Source organism: Pelodiscus sinensis, chromosome 7 (assembly GCF_052426305.1).
Source record: "Pelodiscus sinensis isolate ZL-2025 chromosome 7, ASM5242630v1, whole genome shotgun sequence".
NCBI lineage: Eukaryota > Metazoa > Chordata > Testudines > Trionychidae > Pelodiscus > Pelodiscus sinensis.
The window spans coordinates 2,829,071-2,846,083 of record NC_143058.1 but is presented as its reverse complement, the minus strand read 5'-3'; the positions used below and the strand labels follow the sequence as shown (position 1 = coordinate 2,846,083).

Genomic DNA, 17,013 nt, shown 5'->3' with positions numbered 1-17,013 from the left:
AGCCCCTGAGGGCAGGACACGTGGGGATGGGCATCACCAGCTGGGGAGCTGGGGCTGTGGGGGAACAGCTGCCCCTCGGGAGGCTGGGGGCCCTGGAATCGGGACCTGGGCCACTGTGGGAACCGCGCCCGGGCGGGGGTGACGAGCAGGTTGGACAAGCCCCAGTCAGGGCTGGTCTAGGCGCATCCTCAGGCTTAGGGCCTGGATGATCCCCCGGGGTCTCTCCTCCCCGGCCGGCCGTGTCTGCAGAGGACGCTGAACCCCAGGGGCGCTGCGGCTGGGTGCTGCTGTAAATCTGGAGTCACTCCAAGTGGCGTGACTCCGGATTCCGAGCCTGCCCCGATGCACTAGCCTCTCTCGCAGCCTGGCTCCCAAATCGCTTAGCAGCGCTGAGCCCGACACCCAGTGGAGTCCGTCATGGTGACGGGGCCCAATGGACTGTGACCAGCCAGGGCCAGGGCGGTTCAGATGGGAGCCAGCAGCTGCGACCCCCCTGCCTGTGGAGCCGAGCGCTGAGCAGGCCTGGGGAGACAGGGCCAGGAAGCGGGGGCGGGGGAGTTAGTGGCCAGCCACCGGGGCCATGGGGTTTTGCCAGGGGCTTATGGGAGTTTGAACCCTGGCCCCCGGTCCCATAGGGCTAGAAGCCAGTGCAGCAGCAGTTCGTGCAGCCGGACGCTGCGGCGGAGGCAGCCTGGCTCGTGTGGACGTGCTGCACAGTGAGCGTTTACACTCGTGCAATCGCACGGGGCCCGTTAGCGGCCACCCCCGCTCCGCAGCGTGGACACAGGCCCAGAGAGCAGCAGGAGGGGCAGGGCCCTGCACGCAAGCCCCAGCTCCCCAAAGCGAGAGGACGACTGGTGTGGGGCCAGCGGCAGGCCCAGACAAAGCCAGGCGCAGGCTGACTGGCGGGCGCATACCAAAACAGGGGGATCCCGTGCCGGGAAGCCAGGCGGTCCCGTGCCGGGAAGCCAGGCGGTCCAGCGGGGGCACAGCGCCAAGTCGGGGAGAGAGCGCCTTACCGTTAATATTTATACAGCACGTCCAAAAATACTCGGCGGCCAGCGGGAAAGTTTCAACAGCTCGTTGCTGGAGCAATTCCCAGAGGCTGACGGCGGGTCTGTGTTCCCAGCCCGGGACCCCAGAGTGGCTTGGGGGCAGGTGTCCGGCTCGGGGGGCAAGCCAAGAGAAATGGGGTGCATGGCGGCATGGTTCAATTGTCCTTGGCTTTGCGGGGGGCTGGGCGTTCACACGGGGAGACACGCCCTCCCCCACGGCGCTTCCATCTAAACGGACGTGGGCCCGCCTAGGCTGTGTGCCTGAGGTTAAAGTCTGTCGGTCCCTTGGCTCCGTGTCGGGCACCACTGTGTGCGTAGCTGCAGCGCCGTTTGTGAGCCAGGCTGTGTACATCGGGGGTAGGCTTGGAATCCGGAGTCACTCCAGTTGGAGTGACGCCAGATGGACACCAGCACCCGAGACTGGCATCTGGCCTGCGTTGAATCTGAACCGGTCAGGTGAAACAAGACCCGGCTGGGGCGCGCACAGCCTCCCCCTGCGCCACGGAGAGTTATCCAAACACACGGCCGCTTCAATCTCGGCAGAGCAGCCTCCAGCTGGCTCTTCCCCATGCCCGGCCCAAGGCTACCCCCTCGCTCGCACTCACACGGGGGTTGGACAGCGGGGAACGTGAGCCCAGCCTATCGGCTCAACGCTACGGGGATGGGCAGCAACAGAAGACGAGCGACCCCTCCCCCCGAAACGGCCTTTGATTGAGACACCGTTGAAACGCGTCAGGTTGGCTGTGCCGTGCGGCCGGCCCTGGCTCATCGGCGCGTCGCTTTGTCGGTTGCATCCGAGACGGTCTCTCCCACCGTCCTGCAGGGAAGCCGGACGTAGCCCAGTCCTGATTAGCAGGTGCTGTGCTCTGCCCACGGCCCATGCCACCCCCACGGGCGGTGTGACACCAGCGCGGAGTTGGCCTGGCCTTTGGGAAGACCGCGCCCAGCCCTTCGGCGGGGCACAGGTGCAAGGAGGCCACTGAGCTCATCGGTGGCCACTAGACACTTGCCACGGAGCTGGGCCCTTCCAGGTGTTGGTTAAGATGCCCCCACTGCTCCGCTGGAGAGGTGGCGTCCTGCTATGGGACAGCGATCGCGTCCACGGCCGTGCCTCTCCGGGGAGGGCTAGAAATCCCACGCGCGTAGGAGACACCAGGGGCTCTCGTCATGACGCAGACGGTGCCGCCAGCCAGAAATCACCAAACAGCCCCCCCCACCCCAAATCACCAGCTTGTCTGAAAAATCATGAGCATCGACAAGACACGCTTGGATTTCCTGCCTTTGCCAGGTGGCACGCTCGGGATCGTCTCTGCAGCCGGGCGGGCTAGGCCCTTCTGTTTTGTACAGAAAGCTGAGTGCCTCCCAGCACCATGGGGCTCCGGAGGCTGGGGCGTTACATCACACGGCCAGGACCGTACAAGTCTTGCTAACATCACCCGTGCTGGGGAGGTGGCCTGCGATTGTCCCAGATCGCACGCTGGGTTTGGGTCTGTGCAGGGCCGCATTATGACTTTCGTGGGCCGTAGGCATTTTTGCCTTCGTGGGTCCCTTCCTCCATAAAAAAAAAATATTTAAAATTATATTTTACGACTGCATTGGTATAAAGACGAATATAATCCAGGCTGGTTTCTATTCGTCTTTATACCAACGCAGTGGAAGTATGTATCTTGCTTATTGCGAGAAGTAAACTGCGCTGAGGCTAAGTGAGCCTCTTACTACATTTTAAGTTTTTCTTATTTAAGAAAAAATAAAACATTTTTGTGGGCCCTAAAAGTTTCGTGGGCACAAGGTACTTATACCTTCGTAGGCCCCTCCCACCATAATAATATCACTATTCAAAATTATTTTTATATAACTTTACATACATCAACATTTTATTTTTTTTCTGTTTTAGGCAAAATGTAGTAGATTTTCGTGGGCCCTAAAAGGTTCATTGTTTTTCTGATGTGAGCAAAAAAATTAAAACATTTTCTTCGACCCTAAAAGTTCATTTTTTTTCTTCTGATTTTAAAAGAAATTAAAACATTTTCGTGGGCCCCTAAAAGTATCGTGGGCCCTCGGCACGGTGCCTAATGGATAAGTCGGCCCTGGGTCTGTGTGACCCAGGCTCGGTTGATGAAGGAACCCGGTCCACGGCAGCTGGGTTTTAGACTGGTTCAGAGGGGTTTGGGCTTTGTGACAATACAGTCGGCCTTTCGGCGTTTGGAAGCAGCTGCCTGCAATAATCTCCCATGTAATAGCTTTATCACATGCTATAAAGCAACATTTACATTTTTCCGTTATAACTGGAAAAACCCCTCTGAAACCAGGAACCTGTCGGGTGGAATCATCTCGACCCATTATGATGGACTATCAGAACTAAATGGGCCATTGTGGAACATCACAATCAACGCTTGTGTTAATTGCCCCTACATACACACACACACACACACACACACACACCCAGGGTCTACCCGTGTTAGAGCTGACAGATTACAACAACTCTGTCATCTTTAAAACCCATGGGCTACGTCTCCACTGGCATGATTTTCCGGAAATGCTTTTAACGGAAAAGTTTTCCGTTAAAAGCATTTTCGGAAAAGCGCGTCTAGATTGGCAGGATGCTTTTCCGCAAAAGCACTTTTTGCTGAAAAGCATCCATGCCAATCTAGACGCGCTTTTCCGCAAAAAAGCCCCAATCGCCATTTTCGCGATCGGGGCTTTTTTGCGGAAAACAAATCTCTGCTGTCTACACTGGCCCTTTTGCGCAAAAGTTTTTCGGAAAAAATGGGGTTGGAGTCTCCCAGAGGGGTCAACTAACTCTAGCCCCGTATTGCCTCCTGCCATGGACGGGCACCTCACCTTGTCCCCTCCCTGCTCATGCAGGCAGGCCTCCTTCTCGCTCAGCCCCTTCTCATCAGCCTGGGCCAGGCCTCACCCAGTGTGCTCACGCCCGCCTCGCACTGGCTTTTCACTAGCAAACACACGAGCCCCACAGGGGGGTGAAAATAGCTGGGGAAACGCTGCCCCTTTCCATTAGCCGGTACCGCAGCATCCTGGGGGCTCGGCAGGCAGACACAAGTCTGGGGGCGACGCCAGGAGAAAGCCCGGTGGGAACGGGTGCTGCTCGGGTTCGACTCCTGGCTGCAGAGAGGGGAGTGAAGCCGGAACAGCAGCGGCGGAATTCGTGGGTCGTGGGCCAGGATAAGTGCCCCCAGGGCTGTGCAAAGCCAGGGGGAGCATGCAGAGGTGGAGGGTCAGATCAAGCCGGGGAATGATGGTGTTTGCTATTGCTCTGCAGCACCACAGCAGCCAGAAGCCTCTGCCAGGGCCAAGCCCATTGCTCACAGGAAGGACCAGCGAGTGCCGCGTGTCTCTCCCGGTCCCTATGCAAATCCCTGGAGTTGCCAATTTGCTTAGCAAAGAGGTGGGTACGGCCCCGAGATAGGAGCCAGCTGCGGGGGTAGAGGCATCACGGGCACTGACTGAGCCCCAGGACGGAATGGGGGGACCGCAGGCACCGGGCTGGCAAAGGGGGCCCTGTGGAGGCCAGGACCCAGGCAAGATTCTGGGCACCAGGAGCTGGAAGGAAAGGGGGTGCTATGGGCATCAGGCTCCAGGGGGGAAGGAGATCCTACAGTCAGGGCCACGGGACCCCAGAAAGGAACAGGAAACACCTGGCTGGGCAGGGGGGCTGCAGGCTGGCACCCGGACTCATGTGGGGGGTAGGCAGGCAAGGAGCCCCCGGAGCTGTATAGACAAAGGAGTGCCCCCTTTCTGCCCCCCAGGAGGGGCAGCCCCCACTCAGTCCTCAGCCTTCCTGGCTTTGGGGGGATCCTAGGGCTCCAAAGGGTCGTCCGTCCCCCCCCCCCCCCCCCCCGCAGCCAGTTTACGACGACGCTCAGAAGCTCGATCGAACCAACAGCTGCTCCGGAGCAGGGTCCCAGAGACCCAACCAGGGCAGCTCCCTGGGGGCCAGTTCGCTCTGCTCCGGCCTCTAGGGGCCGTGCCTGGTCTCCGGCCCACGCCAGCCGGACCTGGCGAGCCCCAGCCAAGCTGGGCAGGGGGGAGGGGGGAGAGCCGAGGCGGGGCTGCAGCTCAGTCCAAAGGGACAGCCTGGAGTGGAATATTGGGGGGCTCAGGAGTGGGGGAGCTGGTGGAGCCATTTGGAGAGCTCGTCCCTGGCTCTGGTCCCTTCCCTCAGCACAAACAGCCACTGTCCATAGACAGGGATGGGTCTCCCTGGGGCGCAGCCCGGCCCCCTCTGCATCCTTCGCTCACCCCCAAGTCCTGGGCAGGGCTGGATGCGGGCCCGCAGGGCGATGGGACACGGCAGCAAGGGGCAGGTCTTTCCGGCCTTAGCCCTGGCTCACGCCCGGCTCCGTCATCCCCAGAAATCACCCACTGAGCCCGGGACAGAGCCCGGAGCCGGCAGGCCCAGAGAGGATGGAAATTCCCCACCAGGCCCGGGGAAAGGGGCACAGGAAAGACGCCGCCCCAGAGCAGGAGGCCCAGGAAGCAGCCGGGCTGCGGGCAGCACAGCGGGTGGGGCGTGGGGGACGCTGCCGGGGGACCCGGCGGCCGAGGGGCCAGCGACCCACCATCCCTCCCAGCACAGCCGGGATCCGGGGCCAGCGCCACACAAGCCGTCCCGGGGCCAGGCTGCCCCAGCGAACGCGGGGGAGACTCGGGGCTCAGGCTGCCTGTTCGCAGGCTGGGCACCACGAGCCAGGGACAGAGGCACCATGGCCTGGGGCCTCAGCCCAGCGAGGGAGGCCAAGCCTAGTGTGGGGCTGGAAGCTCCTTTCAAGCCCAGGGGGCTGAGAGAGATGTTGCCAGGGCCCCGGGGGACGGGGCTGAGGGGGAGACGTTGCCAGGGCCCCGGGGGACGGGGCCGAGGGGGAGACGTTGCCGGAGCCCGGGAGACGGGGCTGAGAGAGAGATGTTGCCAGGGCCCAGGGGACGGGGCCGAGGGGGAGACGTTGCCAGGGCCCCAGGGTACTGGGCCGAGGGGGAGACGTTGCCGGGCCCCGGGGCCGATGGGGAGACGTTGCCGGGGCCCCGGGGCCGAGGGGGAGACGTTGCCGGGGCCCCGGGGCCGAGGGGGAGACGTTGCCGGGGCCCCGGGGCCGAGGGGGAGACGTTGCCGGGGCCCCGGGGGACGGGGCCGAGGGGGAGACGTTGCCGGGGCCCCGGGGCCGAGGGGGAGACATTTCCGGGGCCCCGGGGGACGGGGCCGAGGGGGAGACGTTGCCGGGGCCCCGGGGGACGGGGCCGAGGGGGAGACGATGCCGGGGCCCCGGGGGACGGGGCCGAGGGGGAGACGTTGCCGGGGCCCCGGGGGACGGGGCCGAGGGGGAGACGTTGCCGGGGGCCCCGGGGGACGGGGCCGAGGGGGAGACGTTGCCGGGGCCCCGGGGGACGGGGCCGAGGGGGAGACGTTGCCGGGGCCCCGGGGGACTGGGCCGAGGGGGAGACGTTGCCGGGGCCCCGGGGGACGGGGCCGAGGGGGAGACGTTGCCAGGGGCCCGGGGGACGGGGCCGAGGGGGAGACGTTGCCGGGGCCCGGGGGACTGGGCTGAGGCCAGGAGCCGGGCTGGGGGGTTAGTGTGCCCAGAACGACCCTCCCCGGTGCAGGGACCGTGTCTTGGGCCTGAGGCTTGGGGCCTCTGGGGGGAGGGGGCTGTGGCTCGCCCTGGCTGAAGGGCACCCCGGCCCCAGACAGCGCAGGGCACCACCGCAGCGGGCAAAGCGCCTGAATCCAGGCTCCCCTCCCCACCCCGGGGAGCCGCCGGCCTGTCCCCTCCAGCCCTGCCATGGCCGCCCCCGGGGGCTGCGGTTCCCCCCCACGGAGACGGAGCATCCGGTTTCCTGCCTGGCAGCTGACACAGCAGCCTCGCAGGGCCACGCCGGAAACGCAGCTGCGAACGGGCGCACCCCTGCCCCGCAGGCGGCCACGCGCCCTGGCCCGAGCTGGGATCCAGGGAGCAAGAACCGCGCAGGCTGGGGCCAGCGTCCTCGCACACGGGGGCGCAGGAAATCCAGCCAGCGCCAGCGCGGCTGCAGGGCCCCACTCAAGGAATCCCCAGGCCGGCTGGCAGCAAGAATAGGGCTTTAATACAGCCCCTGCCCCCGTCCTGAGGGGCACGGCGGCCTTTTGGACCCCATACGGGGGAATGCCCACGAAGGAGACGAGAAATCTGATGGGCCTGATCCTGCAGTCAGGCCCTGGCAGGATCGGGCCCCCACCTCAGCCCAGACACTCAGGTCCACGGAGCAAACCGGGGAGGCGCATCGGTGCAGGCCGGGAGCCGCCCCCCCAGGCAGGTGGCAGCTCGTGGGCGAGGACCAGCCACTCCCAAGCCGCGCTCGTCCCCAGCATCCACAGCCTGCTTTGAAAAACCAGCCGACTGAAACGTGAGGGGCCGGGCAGGAGCCGGAAGCTTGTTCCTTCCAGTCAAACTGCAGAAACCAGCAACGACAGCCCAGCCTCCATTGGGGGCAGGGCGCTACCTGCCCCACTCAGTCGTTAACACACAACAGGGCTCTCCCCTCCCCGGAGGGTCCACGTTGACTCCTCAGCAGCCGCCGCCCGGACGCGTCTCGTGGCCCGAGGCCGTTGTGGCAGGCTTGGTGGCTCCACCCCGAGGGCCGGGCCTCAGCAGGGAGATGGAGCCGGGCCTTCTGCCTCCGGGAGAGCGGCCCTGCCCTGCGACGCCCGCCCTTCCCGGTGCCCGGCCCCCCCAGGCTCGCAGCACCGGCCCCCGCAGCCCTTGGCGGCCACGTCCCGCCAGAACTGGGTGTACTGCTGGTTGCTGAGACCCAGGATGATGGGCACCAGGGCGGCGTTGCCACTGCCCACGCAGGTGAGGATGACCAGGGTGGTCTTGTCGCTGAAGCTGTTCTGGATGGCCAGCACCGAGAGGTGCAGGCTGGCCACGTAGGGCACCCAGCACACCAGGAAGATTAGCGAGAGGCTGGCGATGCACTTGGCGTGTCGCAGCTCCAGCTGCTGCTCCAGCGCCGAGGGGGCCTGGCCCGGGTGCACCGAATGCAGCACCGTCGTGATCGCCTGCATGTGGCGCCGGGCCACCCGCAGCAGCTGGGTGGACATGACGGCCATGGCCAGGATGGAGGGGATGAGGAAGCCGTAGATCTCCAGGTAGAGGTACGCCCGGGGGAAGACCTGGCTGTAGGAGCAGTTGGAACTGGTCTCCCAGTGGTTCCAGCCCAGCACGGGCAGGCAGGCAAAGAGCAGGGGCAGGGCCCAGGCCAGCAGCAGGCAGAGGGGCACCCAGCGGGACACCCAGAGGCGGTGGTAGTGCAGCGGGTAGCAGACGCTCAGGTACCTCTGGCAGTGCACCATCAGCAGGTTGGCCAGGAAGGAGAGGAAGAAGAAGTTGGGGACCACGTGGATGAAGAAGCAGCGGTGGTAGCCCCAGCTGACCTCCAGCTTCACCCGGGGGATGAAGGGGAGGGCCGCGCCGGTGAGGAGGTCGGCAAAGAGCAGGCTGAGGAAGAACCAGCTGGTGGCGCCGTGCAGCGTCCGGTTGCAGAGGATCCCCAGGGTGATGGCGAGGTTGGCCAGGATGATGAAGACGGCGAGGGAGCCCGTGAGCCAGTAGATGAGCAGCGGCGAGGGGTCCGCGTGGTTCCCCATCGTCCCGCTCGGCGCCGGCGGGGACGGGATCAGGCCGTGCAACGGGGCAAGAGCCGGGCGGCGCTGCAGCCAGGGCCTCCGGGCTCACCCCCCGGAGCCGCCTGCCGGGAAAGAGACCACGTGGGTGGGTTATTCTCGGAGGACTCCCCAGCATGCCCTGGAGAATCCAACCGGCTCGCGCACAAGCAGCATTTCCTGTCTGAGCAACACCGGTTTGTGGCCAGCGTGGCATCAGGCCCCGATGGGGTAAGATCCCCCCGGCCTTCCTGTTGTGTGACGGCCCCCGGGGCTGTGCACACGGGAGCCGCCACCTCCCTGCCCTCAGGGGAGGTACAAAGATCAGGTGCGATCGGTGCGTCGCCAACCCCCCAGGGAAACTGGGGAGAGAGTTTGTGTGGGGAGGGGGTAGCAGGGGGGCATTTACTCTCAGAGTCACTGCTGAGCCCAACGTCAAGGACAGGGCTGGGGTGCTGTGCTGGGGGCGTGGTGCAGCTGACCCCAGAGGGGCGCTGTGCTGGGGGCGTGGTGCAGCTGACCCCATAGGGGGGCTGTGCTGGGGGCGTGGTGCGGCTGACCCCATAGGGGGGCTGTGCTGGGGGCGTGGTGCGGCTGACCCCATAGGGGCGCAGTGCTGGGGGCGTGGTGCGGCTGACCCCAGAGGGGCGCTGTGCTGGGGGCGTGGTGCGGCTGACCCCAGAGGGGCGCAGTGCTGGGGGCGTGGTGCGGCTGACCCCATAGGGGCGCAGTGCTGGGGGCGTGGTGCGGCTGACCCCAGAGGGGCGCTGTGCTGGGGGCGTGGTGCGGCTGACCCCATAGGGGCGCAGTGCTGGGGGTGTGGTGCGGCTGACCCCATAGGGGCGCAGTGCTGGGGGCGTGGTGCGGCTGACCCCAGAGGGGCGCTGTGCTGGGGGGCGTGGTGCGGCTGACCCCATAGGGGCGCAGTGCTGGGGGCGTGGTGCGGCTGACCCCATAGGGGTGCTGTGCTGGGAGCGTGGTGCGGCTGACCCCATAGGGGGTGCTGCACTGGGGGTGTGGTGCGGCTGACCCCACAGGGGTGCTGCGCTGGGGGGTGTGGTGTGGCTGACCCCACAGGGGTGCTGCGCTGGGGGACGTGGTGCGGCTGACCCCACAGGAGTGCTGCGCTGGGGGCGTGGTGCGGCTGACCCCACAGGGGTGCTGCGCTGGGGGCGTGGTGCGGCTGACCCCACAGGGGTGCTGCGCTGGGGGCGTGGTGTGGCTGACCCCATAGGGGGCGCTGTGCTGGGGGAGGGGGGGGAAGCACCAACCTTGTTTTTTAAACTCTGACTTGGTTCCTGGCACGCTCATTCCTGACACGCTCGCTCATGGCTGTGAACGATCGCAGTGCGGGTGCCGTGAGCAGGCGTCCCAGCTGCTGCGCACGGTGCCCCCTTCCAACAGAAGACAAAGCAGAAAATGTTCAAAAAGAGGCCTCCACAGTCCCAGGATATAAATTCATTGTTAAGCTACAAAGCCACAGCTGTGAGCAAATGAGGAACTGGCTAGAGAGCTAGGTAGCCAGTGACAGAGAACTAGCTGTGGCTATCCGGAGTTTCCTAGGGACAAATAGCTGTAGATACCATTCTCACTATGGGTTTTGTTTGCTTAAAGAGAAACATCTACAAAATCACCGATTCACAAAGCCAGGCAATTGCGGCAGCTCCAACACAAACTAATCGATCAGAATTGTATCCCAGTGGACTGGCATTGCCTCAGCCACAGTTCCACGACCGTGGCCCGCGAGAGATTAGATTTAATTCCTGCCCATGTTAATCTACTGGCAAAGCAATCAATGGATTGCGATCACCGTCCGGCTGTGCAGAGCCACAAAGTCAAACAGGCAGGGAGAAAGGGGCCTGGGTTTAAATCCCACGGCTCAGCCGCAGCAGGGACGACGTTACCGGATCTGGACGTGCAAACCAGTGTTGCAGCCGCTGTGGTATGTTTGCACCAAATCGTGTGCACGGTGGGCCCAGGGAGATGCTTCTGAAAAGCTGACGATTTGCTCATGCTGTCGATGCTGCTCAGCGGCAGGTGTCAGTTTGGTATCGGAAGTGATGCGTGTCGGCTCTGTACTTGTATTTCACACGTTTGCTCCTGGGAGACAGCAACAGGCTTGGCCGACCTACGGTGGACGGGCGGTTGGTCAAGTGACTAGCAGCACTTGACTGACAATGCACATTCTGGGGAGCTTTGCCGTGAACACTCAGACCAGCATGTAACCATTGGCCGGCACAGAGTCCTGCATGGACAGGGGACTTGCGCAGGTGACAAACTCCATCTGGGGCTGACTTTCACACAAGGAGAACAACGAGATCCCCTCCACGTGGGCAAAGACATAAACAAGGACTGGGCTCCATCTTTCTTCTCATTCCAGCTTATTACTCGTAAAGCATCTTATAAATAAATTGATGGAAATGCCTATCTCCTAGAACTGGAAGGGACCTTGAAAGGTCATTGAGTCCAGTCCCCTGCCTTCACAGCAGGACCAAGTACCATCCCTGACAAATTTTTGCCATAAATGGCCTCTGCAAGGATTGAACTCACAACCCTGGGTTTAGCAAGTCAAGGCTCAAACCACTGAGCTATACCTCCCCCGTTGTCACTATGCACGGGGCCTGGAAGGACTGATGGCCCATGCCAACAACGGATTTATCCCAGAGACTTATAAAACAACCGATGAATTCCTCTCTGCCGCAAGCCTGCACCCAGAACTTTGCAATGGGTGTGTGCAATTTGATGCTTTTCACAATTTCTCTTCCAGCGCTCTTATTTTATTAATAAACCTTTCGATGGTAGATACTAAAGGATGGGCCCAGCGAGCTCTTTGGGGTAAGACCCGAGCTGTAACTTGCCCCGGGACTGTGGCGGGTCCTTTGGGACTGGGAGAACCTGTTGGGAGTTGGGGAGATGGGTTTTCAGGACCCGTTCCCGGTGTAAGGTTGTGGCACAGGAGAACTGGGCTGTCTGAGAGGGCTGCTGGCCAGCGTGGTGAACAGCGGAGCTGGGTGTGACAGGGTTGGAGCAGGACCCCCAGTCTGGGGCTGTCAGTAGCCCTGACTTTGAGCAATTCAACCTGATTTGACCCTCTCAGCAGTGCCCCCAGAACCCCTCCCTATTACAGCTAGTTCACTGAGACACCATTCGCTATCTAACCAACAGAGCATTCGGACTGTCAAAGTCTCTCTGTCGCACTATGAAAATCAACGCATTAAAACGTGCTTGGGGTTGGCTACTTTCCCTTGGAGTTCGCCTGGCCCCCAAAGCCGCCGGAGCACCGGGCCTTGCCTGCAGTCGGCATTGTCCACGAGGGCTGCATGGGACTGCAGCTCTCCTCTGATCTACTCCTCTGCCAACTTCAGCTTGCCAGAAACAACGGCCATCTTAGCGTGTGGCTCTTCCACGTGGCTCGCGGGGATGGAATTTCTTCTCGCGGCCCACACTCGGACAGAAGGTCTGGGTGCAGGAGGAGACGATGGGCCAGGCATCTTACACCAGGGATCATGCCTCAGTTTCCCCCCCTGTAATTATCTAGGCACAGGACTTTGGGATCCGGGGATGAAAGGGGTTATGTCCATGCAACACAGAGTCCTTAGGGCTGCACTGTGTCTCCAACTCTTCCTTCCTGCGAGACCCCCCTTTGCTGGCTGGCCAAAGCCCCAGGGGACGCTGCACGGGGACTGGGGGTGTGACGCCAGCTCCGCTCAGCTTAGAAAGGAGACAGGGTCATTGTCGCCTGCAGAAAGGCCCCCGGCGGGGACACCGCCCCTTGGAGCAAACCTTTCCCGCTAGGGCCTTGGACAACGGCAGGGCCATGCCCCCTGCAGCTCCCAGCTGGCTCAGTAACCCTCAGAATTCCCGGCTCGTGGCTTCGGGGTGGCAGGGCCGGAGCTCCCGGCCTGCAGGGACTTGGCGAGGCACAGCGAGGGCACCAGCGGGCGCTTACTGCCCTTGGGGGCCGGGGCTGGGCCCAGTCTCTGACCCAGCCTGGGCGTTTTCACATGATTTCGAGCAAATGTCGGGCTGTCCAGGCACCATCCAGGCAACAGCAAGGTGGGCGCCTTACCCCAGGCTGTATGCAAGGGGGGACTGTAGCTCTCCTTGGGGGGGTTCCACCCCCCTCGCCCGGTGCGGCACCCGTGCGCCGGATCTGCTCAGGCTATTTGGCGGGGCACTGGCTACACCCCGGCTCACCACCGGCCCTGAGTGGCCAAGCTTGAGACCCACCTGGGATGTTCCCAGCACTTCCAGCAGCCGCCCCGCTGGGCCGCAGCTCACAGCACCCCCAGGCCCACTCGGACGCTCCCCTGGCTCCGGCCCCCAGTGCTTGTAGCGACTTTCAACCCACTTTTCCCGCCTCGGCGCCCCGGGGCACATGCCCACGTGGAAAGTCCCCCGGGAGATCCGTGCAGCCCGGGAGCCCATCCACGCCCAATGCGATGCCCCTTCATGTGCCCGGCTGGGGGCACGGGCAGGAGCCCCCAGCCTGAGCAGAGACGCTTCCTGCACCCAGCAACGCAGGCATGCAGGCCCCGGCTCCATTCACAGCCCATTGAGTCCCCTGCTGCCCGGCTCATTTAGAGCCAGAGAACCATAAACCGCTTCCGGCCGAGGACACGGGGTCCGGGCAATAACAGCCACAAGGATGCGCCTTTCTTTAATGGACTCCTAACGAGCCCAGGCGCAGGAGGCGGCTTGCTAGGGAGCTGCAGATTGCCCACGTCGGGAACCAATTACCTCGTTACTGCTCCATAATGGGCAGCAGGAGCCTGTCAGCGAGCCAGACACCCCCGCGCAGAGCAGGGCGCAGGGAGACAAGCGGCCTGGCTTTTAGTTCGTTCAAATCCTGTTGGGAAGCGGATTCGTCTCAGGGGCAACACAGGCCAAAGGGTTCCACCTAGCTGGGCTAAGGCACTGAACCGGGACTCATGAGAGCTGGCTTCCCTGCCAGGGTCTGCCACAGGTTCCCCGAGGAACCTTGGTCAAGTCCCTTGATGGCGCCGTGCCTCAGTTTCCCCATTTGTGAAGCAGCAAGCGCTACTCCTGCCTTCAGCTGTCTTGTCCCTTTAGAAGGGGAGCTCGCTGTGTCCAGGCAGCTCTTGGAGCAGCGAGGCCCTGATAGGGGCAGATATAGGGCAGGGCGAGCGGGGCGGCTGCTCTAGGCCCCGCGCTTCAAGAAGCCCCACGCATGCGCCGTGGCAAAGGGGGGCCCTGCGAAATTGGGCTGCCCTGGGCCCCGCAAAATGGTCATCTGCCCCTGGGCCCTGAAGTCCCTTAGGTCTCTAGACCGCAGTGGGGTGCACGCGCCACATGCCACGGAGTGGGAGAGATGTTTGCTCCAGTGGCCTGCTGCCTCTTGGCTGACCTCATGTGCACTAGCTAGGAGAGCTGGGCTCTGGTCCATGTTCTGTGAGTGACCCTGCCTGAGTCAGTGTGACTCAGTTTCCCCCCTCTAAAACAGACACAATGACAGCGGGGTGCAAGGCACTTTCAAATGCATCCAGCGGGGCTAGAAAGGGCACCGATGGGGTTTGTTGCGTGGCACATTGGTCGCTACAAACCCGGCTGCAAGCTGCTGGCTCATTTCCTGTGATCCAGGGCGCCAGGCTGTCAACACCCGGGTTCTGACCTAAACCAGAAAGGGTCAGAGCAGCCCACGTGACTCCTCAGTGCTTCTGCCCGGCCTTGTCCCCGGCCCTTTTCTTTCTGAGCCCCGCACCCCCCACCCTGCTGTACAGACTCCAGGGCCAGGCTCCAGGGAGCCCCACAAAGCTAAGCTGCTTCAGCTCCCACCATGGGTGGTGGGGCTCAGAGCCCCCGGCTTCCCCCCTGCACAGCGGGGCTTTGGCTGTCTCCCCTGGGCAATTTTCTCTCCGATTTTTTTCATGTGCGGAATAAATTTTGTGCACCACGGCATGTGCAGATGTGCACCACCAAGAGAAACACCGGTGGCAGTTGGGGCAGGCTGGGGGGGCGCTGCTAATCAGCGGGGCAGCATTTGAATCTCTCCCGGGCAGCTGCCCAAGCTCAGCTCACAGAGAGCCCCGGCCCCCCGAGACCCCAAAGCGGGGCGCAGCACTGGGGCCTTCCGGGGGCGGGGTCTTGGCCGGGAAACGTCTCCCCTCCCCCCAAAAGAATTTTTTCGGATGTTGCGGCCGCGGTTTCCGAAGGGCCCCGGCCTCCCCCGCTCGGGCCGTTGAGGATCCGCCCGTGAGAAAAGTTTGCAAACCGCTGGGTCTATCACCCGCCGGCTCTGCCCGTTCTGGGCCCAGCCACGCCCCGGGAAGCCGGGCCCAGGGGGTTTAGGTGCCGGGCGCTGGAAGGGAGGCCGGCGCCCCATACAACCCGCGGTTCTCTCTCACCCATCGCCACCTTTGCGGGGTCGCCGGCTCTGGGGTGGAGCCCGGCAGCGCCGCGCAACAGTCCTGGACCGGGAGCGAGAAAGCAGCTGGGCTCGACGGTTCCCCCGCGCAAGGGGGAGAGGCGGGCAGGGAACCCCCTGGGCTGCGACGGAAGGGCTCTGGCACTGGCCGGGGGAGGGTCCCCGGAGAGGGGGGGTCCCCGGAGAGGGGGGGTCCCCGGAGAGGGGGGGTCCCCTCCCTGTGCAAAGCGCCAGCAGGAGCAACTTCCAGGCGAATTCATTCTTGCGGGAAAGTCGCCGGCTGGCCCCGCTCCCGGAGCATCCCGGGCCCCTGCCCCCCTGCCGGCACCCGATTTGTCTGGGGCGGGGGCGGGGGACGGGCCCCCCCCCCCCCCCGACGCCTCCCTAGCGCGACCCGGCCAGTGCCCTCGCGTGTCAGGAGGCATCTAGTCCCCGCAGCCCTGGCGAGGCCCGTCCACGCACCCGGCTGCGCGGCCGGGCACCGGGGAGAGGGGGGAGCCCCGCTGCGTGGGAACAGTCCCCTCACTTCCCCCTCCCCCGGCCGTGGGAACCAGAGGGGCCCCGTCCCTCCCCCAGGGAGGCGGTAGCGGAGCGGGCACTGACCCCGCGCTCCCGCAGGGTTTCCCACCCAGGCAGAAAGCCGCCGGCGCCGGGCACAGCGCGGTCTGGTGTGCGGGCAGCGCCGGGCACAGGGGCTGATCCGGGACACGGAGCCCCCCCCCCGCCAGTGCTGCCCGCGGCGCGGGATGCGAAACGCGCCCTTACCCGCCCGCTGTGGCTGCAGGCAGCCGCCCGGCTCCGAACCCGCTGCTGAAGCGCCCGCTTCCCGCGGCATTCACCCGGCCTCGCCTGCAGCCAGGCCACCGCAGGAGCGCGGGGCGGAGCAACCCGCAGCCACGCCCCTCGCCAGGGGAGCCAATGGGCCCCGAGCTGGGCTGGTCCCCCCGCACTACTGGCCGCAGGCCTGGGAGAAAGGGGGGTCCCACTTACTGGCACAGGCAGACACCAGCCAAGCTGTCAGCGGGGCTCTGGCTTTGCTCTTGGGGAGGCTGGTTCCTTCGGGACAAGACCAAACAGGAGGCTGCTTTCTGCAGGTCTCCCCGGCCAGGCCAGGCACTCGGCCAATGCCAGCTCCCCTCCCGCCCGGCCCGCACGCTCCAGCCCACCGGGGCAGGGGAACGGTTCCCTGGCACAAGGCAGACAGAGACCCGGCCTCAGCCCAGCGTCCTGCCAAACAGCCTCCGTGAAGCTGGCCCAGAGCTGCGGAACAGAGACGGGTGAGCTAAGCGCACGCAGGGGACACGATGGAAACCCGTCTGCGTTTCGATAGCCTCTCTCCTCGGACGGGCCGCGGTGCCCCGACAGCAGTAATTTGAGCCCCACTGCCATTAGAGGCGGGGAAACTGAGGCACCCAAAAGTCATTGACAGCTGTGGGAACAGATCTCAGGGACGAACATAAGAACATCCAGGCTGAGCCAGACCAAAGGCCCATCTTGCCCAGGGTCCTGTCTGCCCACAGCGGCCAATGCCAGGTGGCCCAGGGGGAGTGAGCAATCCCTCCCCCATCACCCATTCCTAGCCCCTGACAGAGGCAACCAAACCATCCCTGCCCAGCCTGGCTCACAGTCATTGATGAACCTGCTCTTTTTGTAACTCTGTTATGGTCTTCACATCCTCCGGCGAGGAGTTCCGCAGGTTGACTGTACGCTGGATGAAGAAAAACTTCCTTGGGTTTGTTTTAAACCTGCTGCCTGAGTGTCCAGGCCTGGCCTGCTTGTCAGGACTCTGCAAGGGATGGGACTGGCAGAGGTGGCAGCATAGGACAGAAGCAAACTGCAAAGGGTCTGGCCCGATGTGAGGCTCAAGGGCTGCTGTGAGCAGGGGGCAACAGAGCCCTCGTGAGCATAAAGCCCAGCCC

General features: G+C 63.8%; 1 protein-coding gene across 2 annotated transcripts; it reads right to left on the bottom strand.

Moving 5' to 3' along the window:
• Positions 1 to 6,305: 6,305 nt before the first annotated feature.
• On the bottom strand, positions 6,306 to 15,989 carry GPBAR1 (G protein-coupled bile acid receptor 1). Of its 2 annotated transcripts, XM_075932991.2 has the most exons (3): positions 15,860 to 15,989; positions 9,981 to 10,103; positions 6,306 to 8,795 (listed from the first exon to the last, which is right to left on the bottom strand). In XM_075932991.2, exon 3 carries the CDS (start codon positions 8,692 to 8,694, stop codon positions 7,693 to 7,695), a length of 1,002 nt encoding a protein of 333 aa, XP_075789106.2. In that variant the 5' UTR covers positions 8,695 to 8,795; positions 9,981 to 10,103; positions 15,860 to 15,989; the 3' UTR covers positions 6,306 to 7,692. The 2 variants fall into 2 exon arrangements, with proteins under 2 accessions (XP_075789106.2, XP_089635753.1); XM_089779627.1 differs by lacking the exon at positions 15,860 to 15,989 and having other exon boundaries at positions 9,981 to 15,826.
• Between the last annotated feature and the right edge of the window lie 1,024 nt (positions 15,990 to 17,013).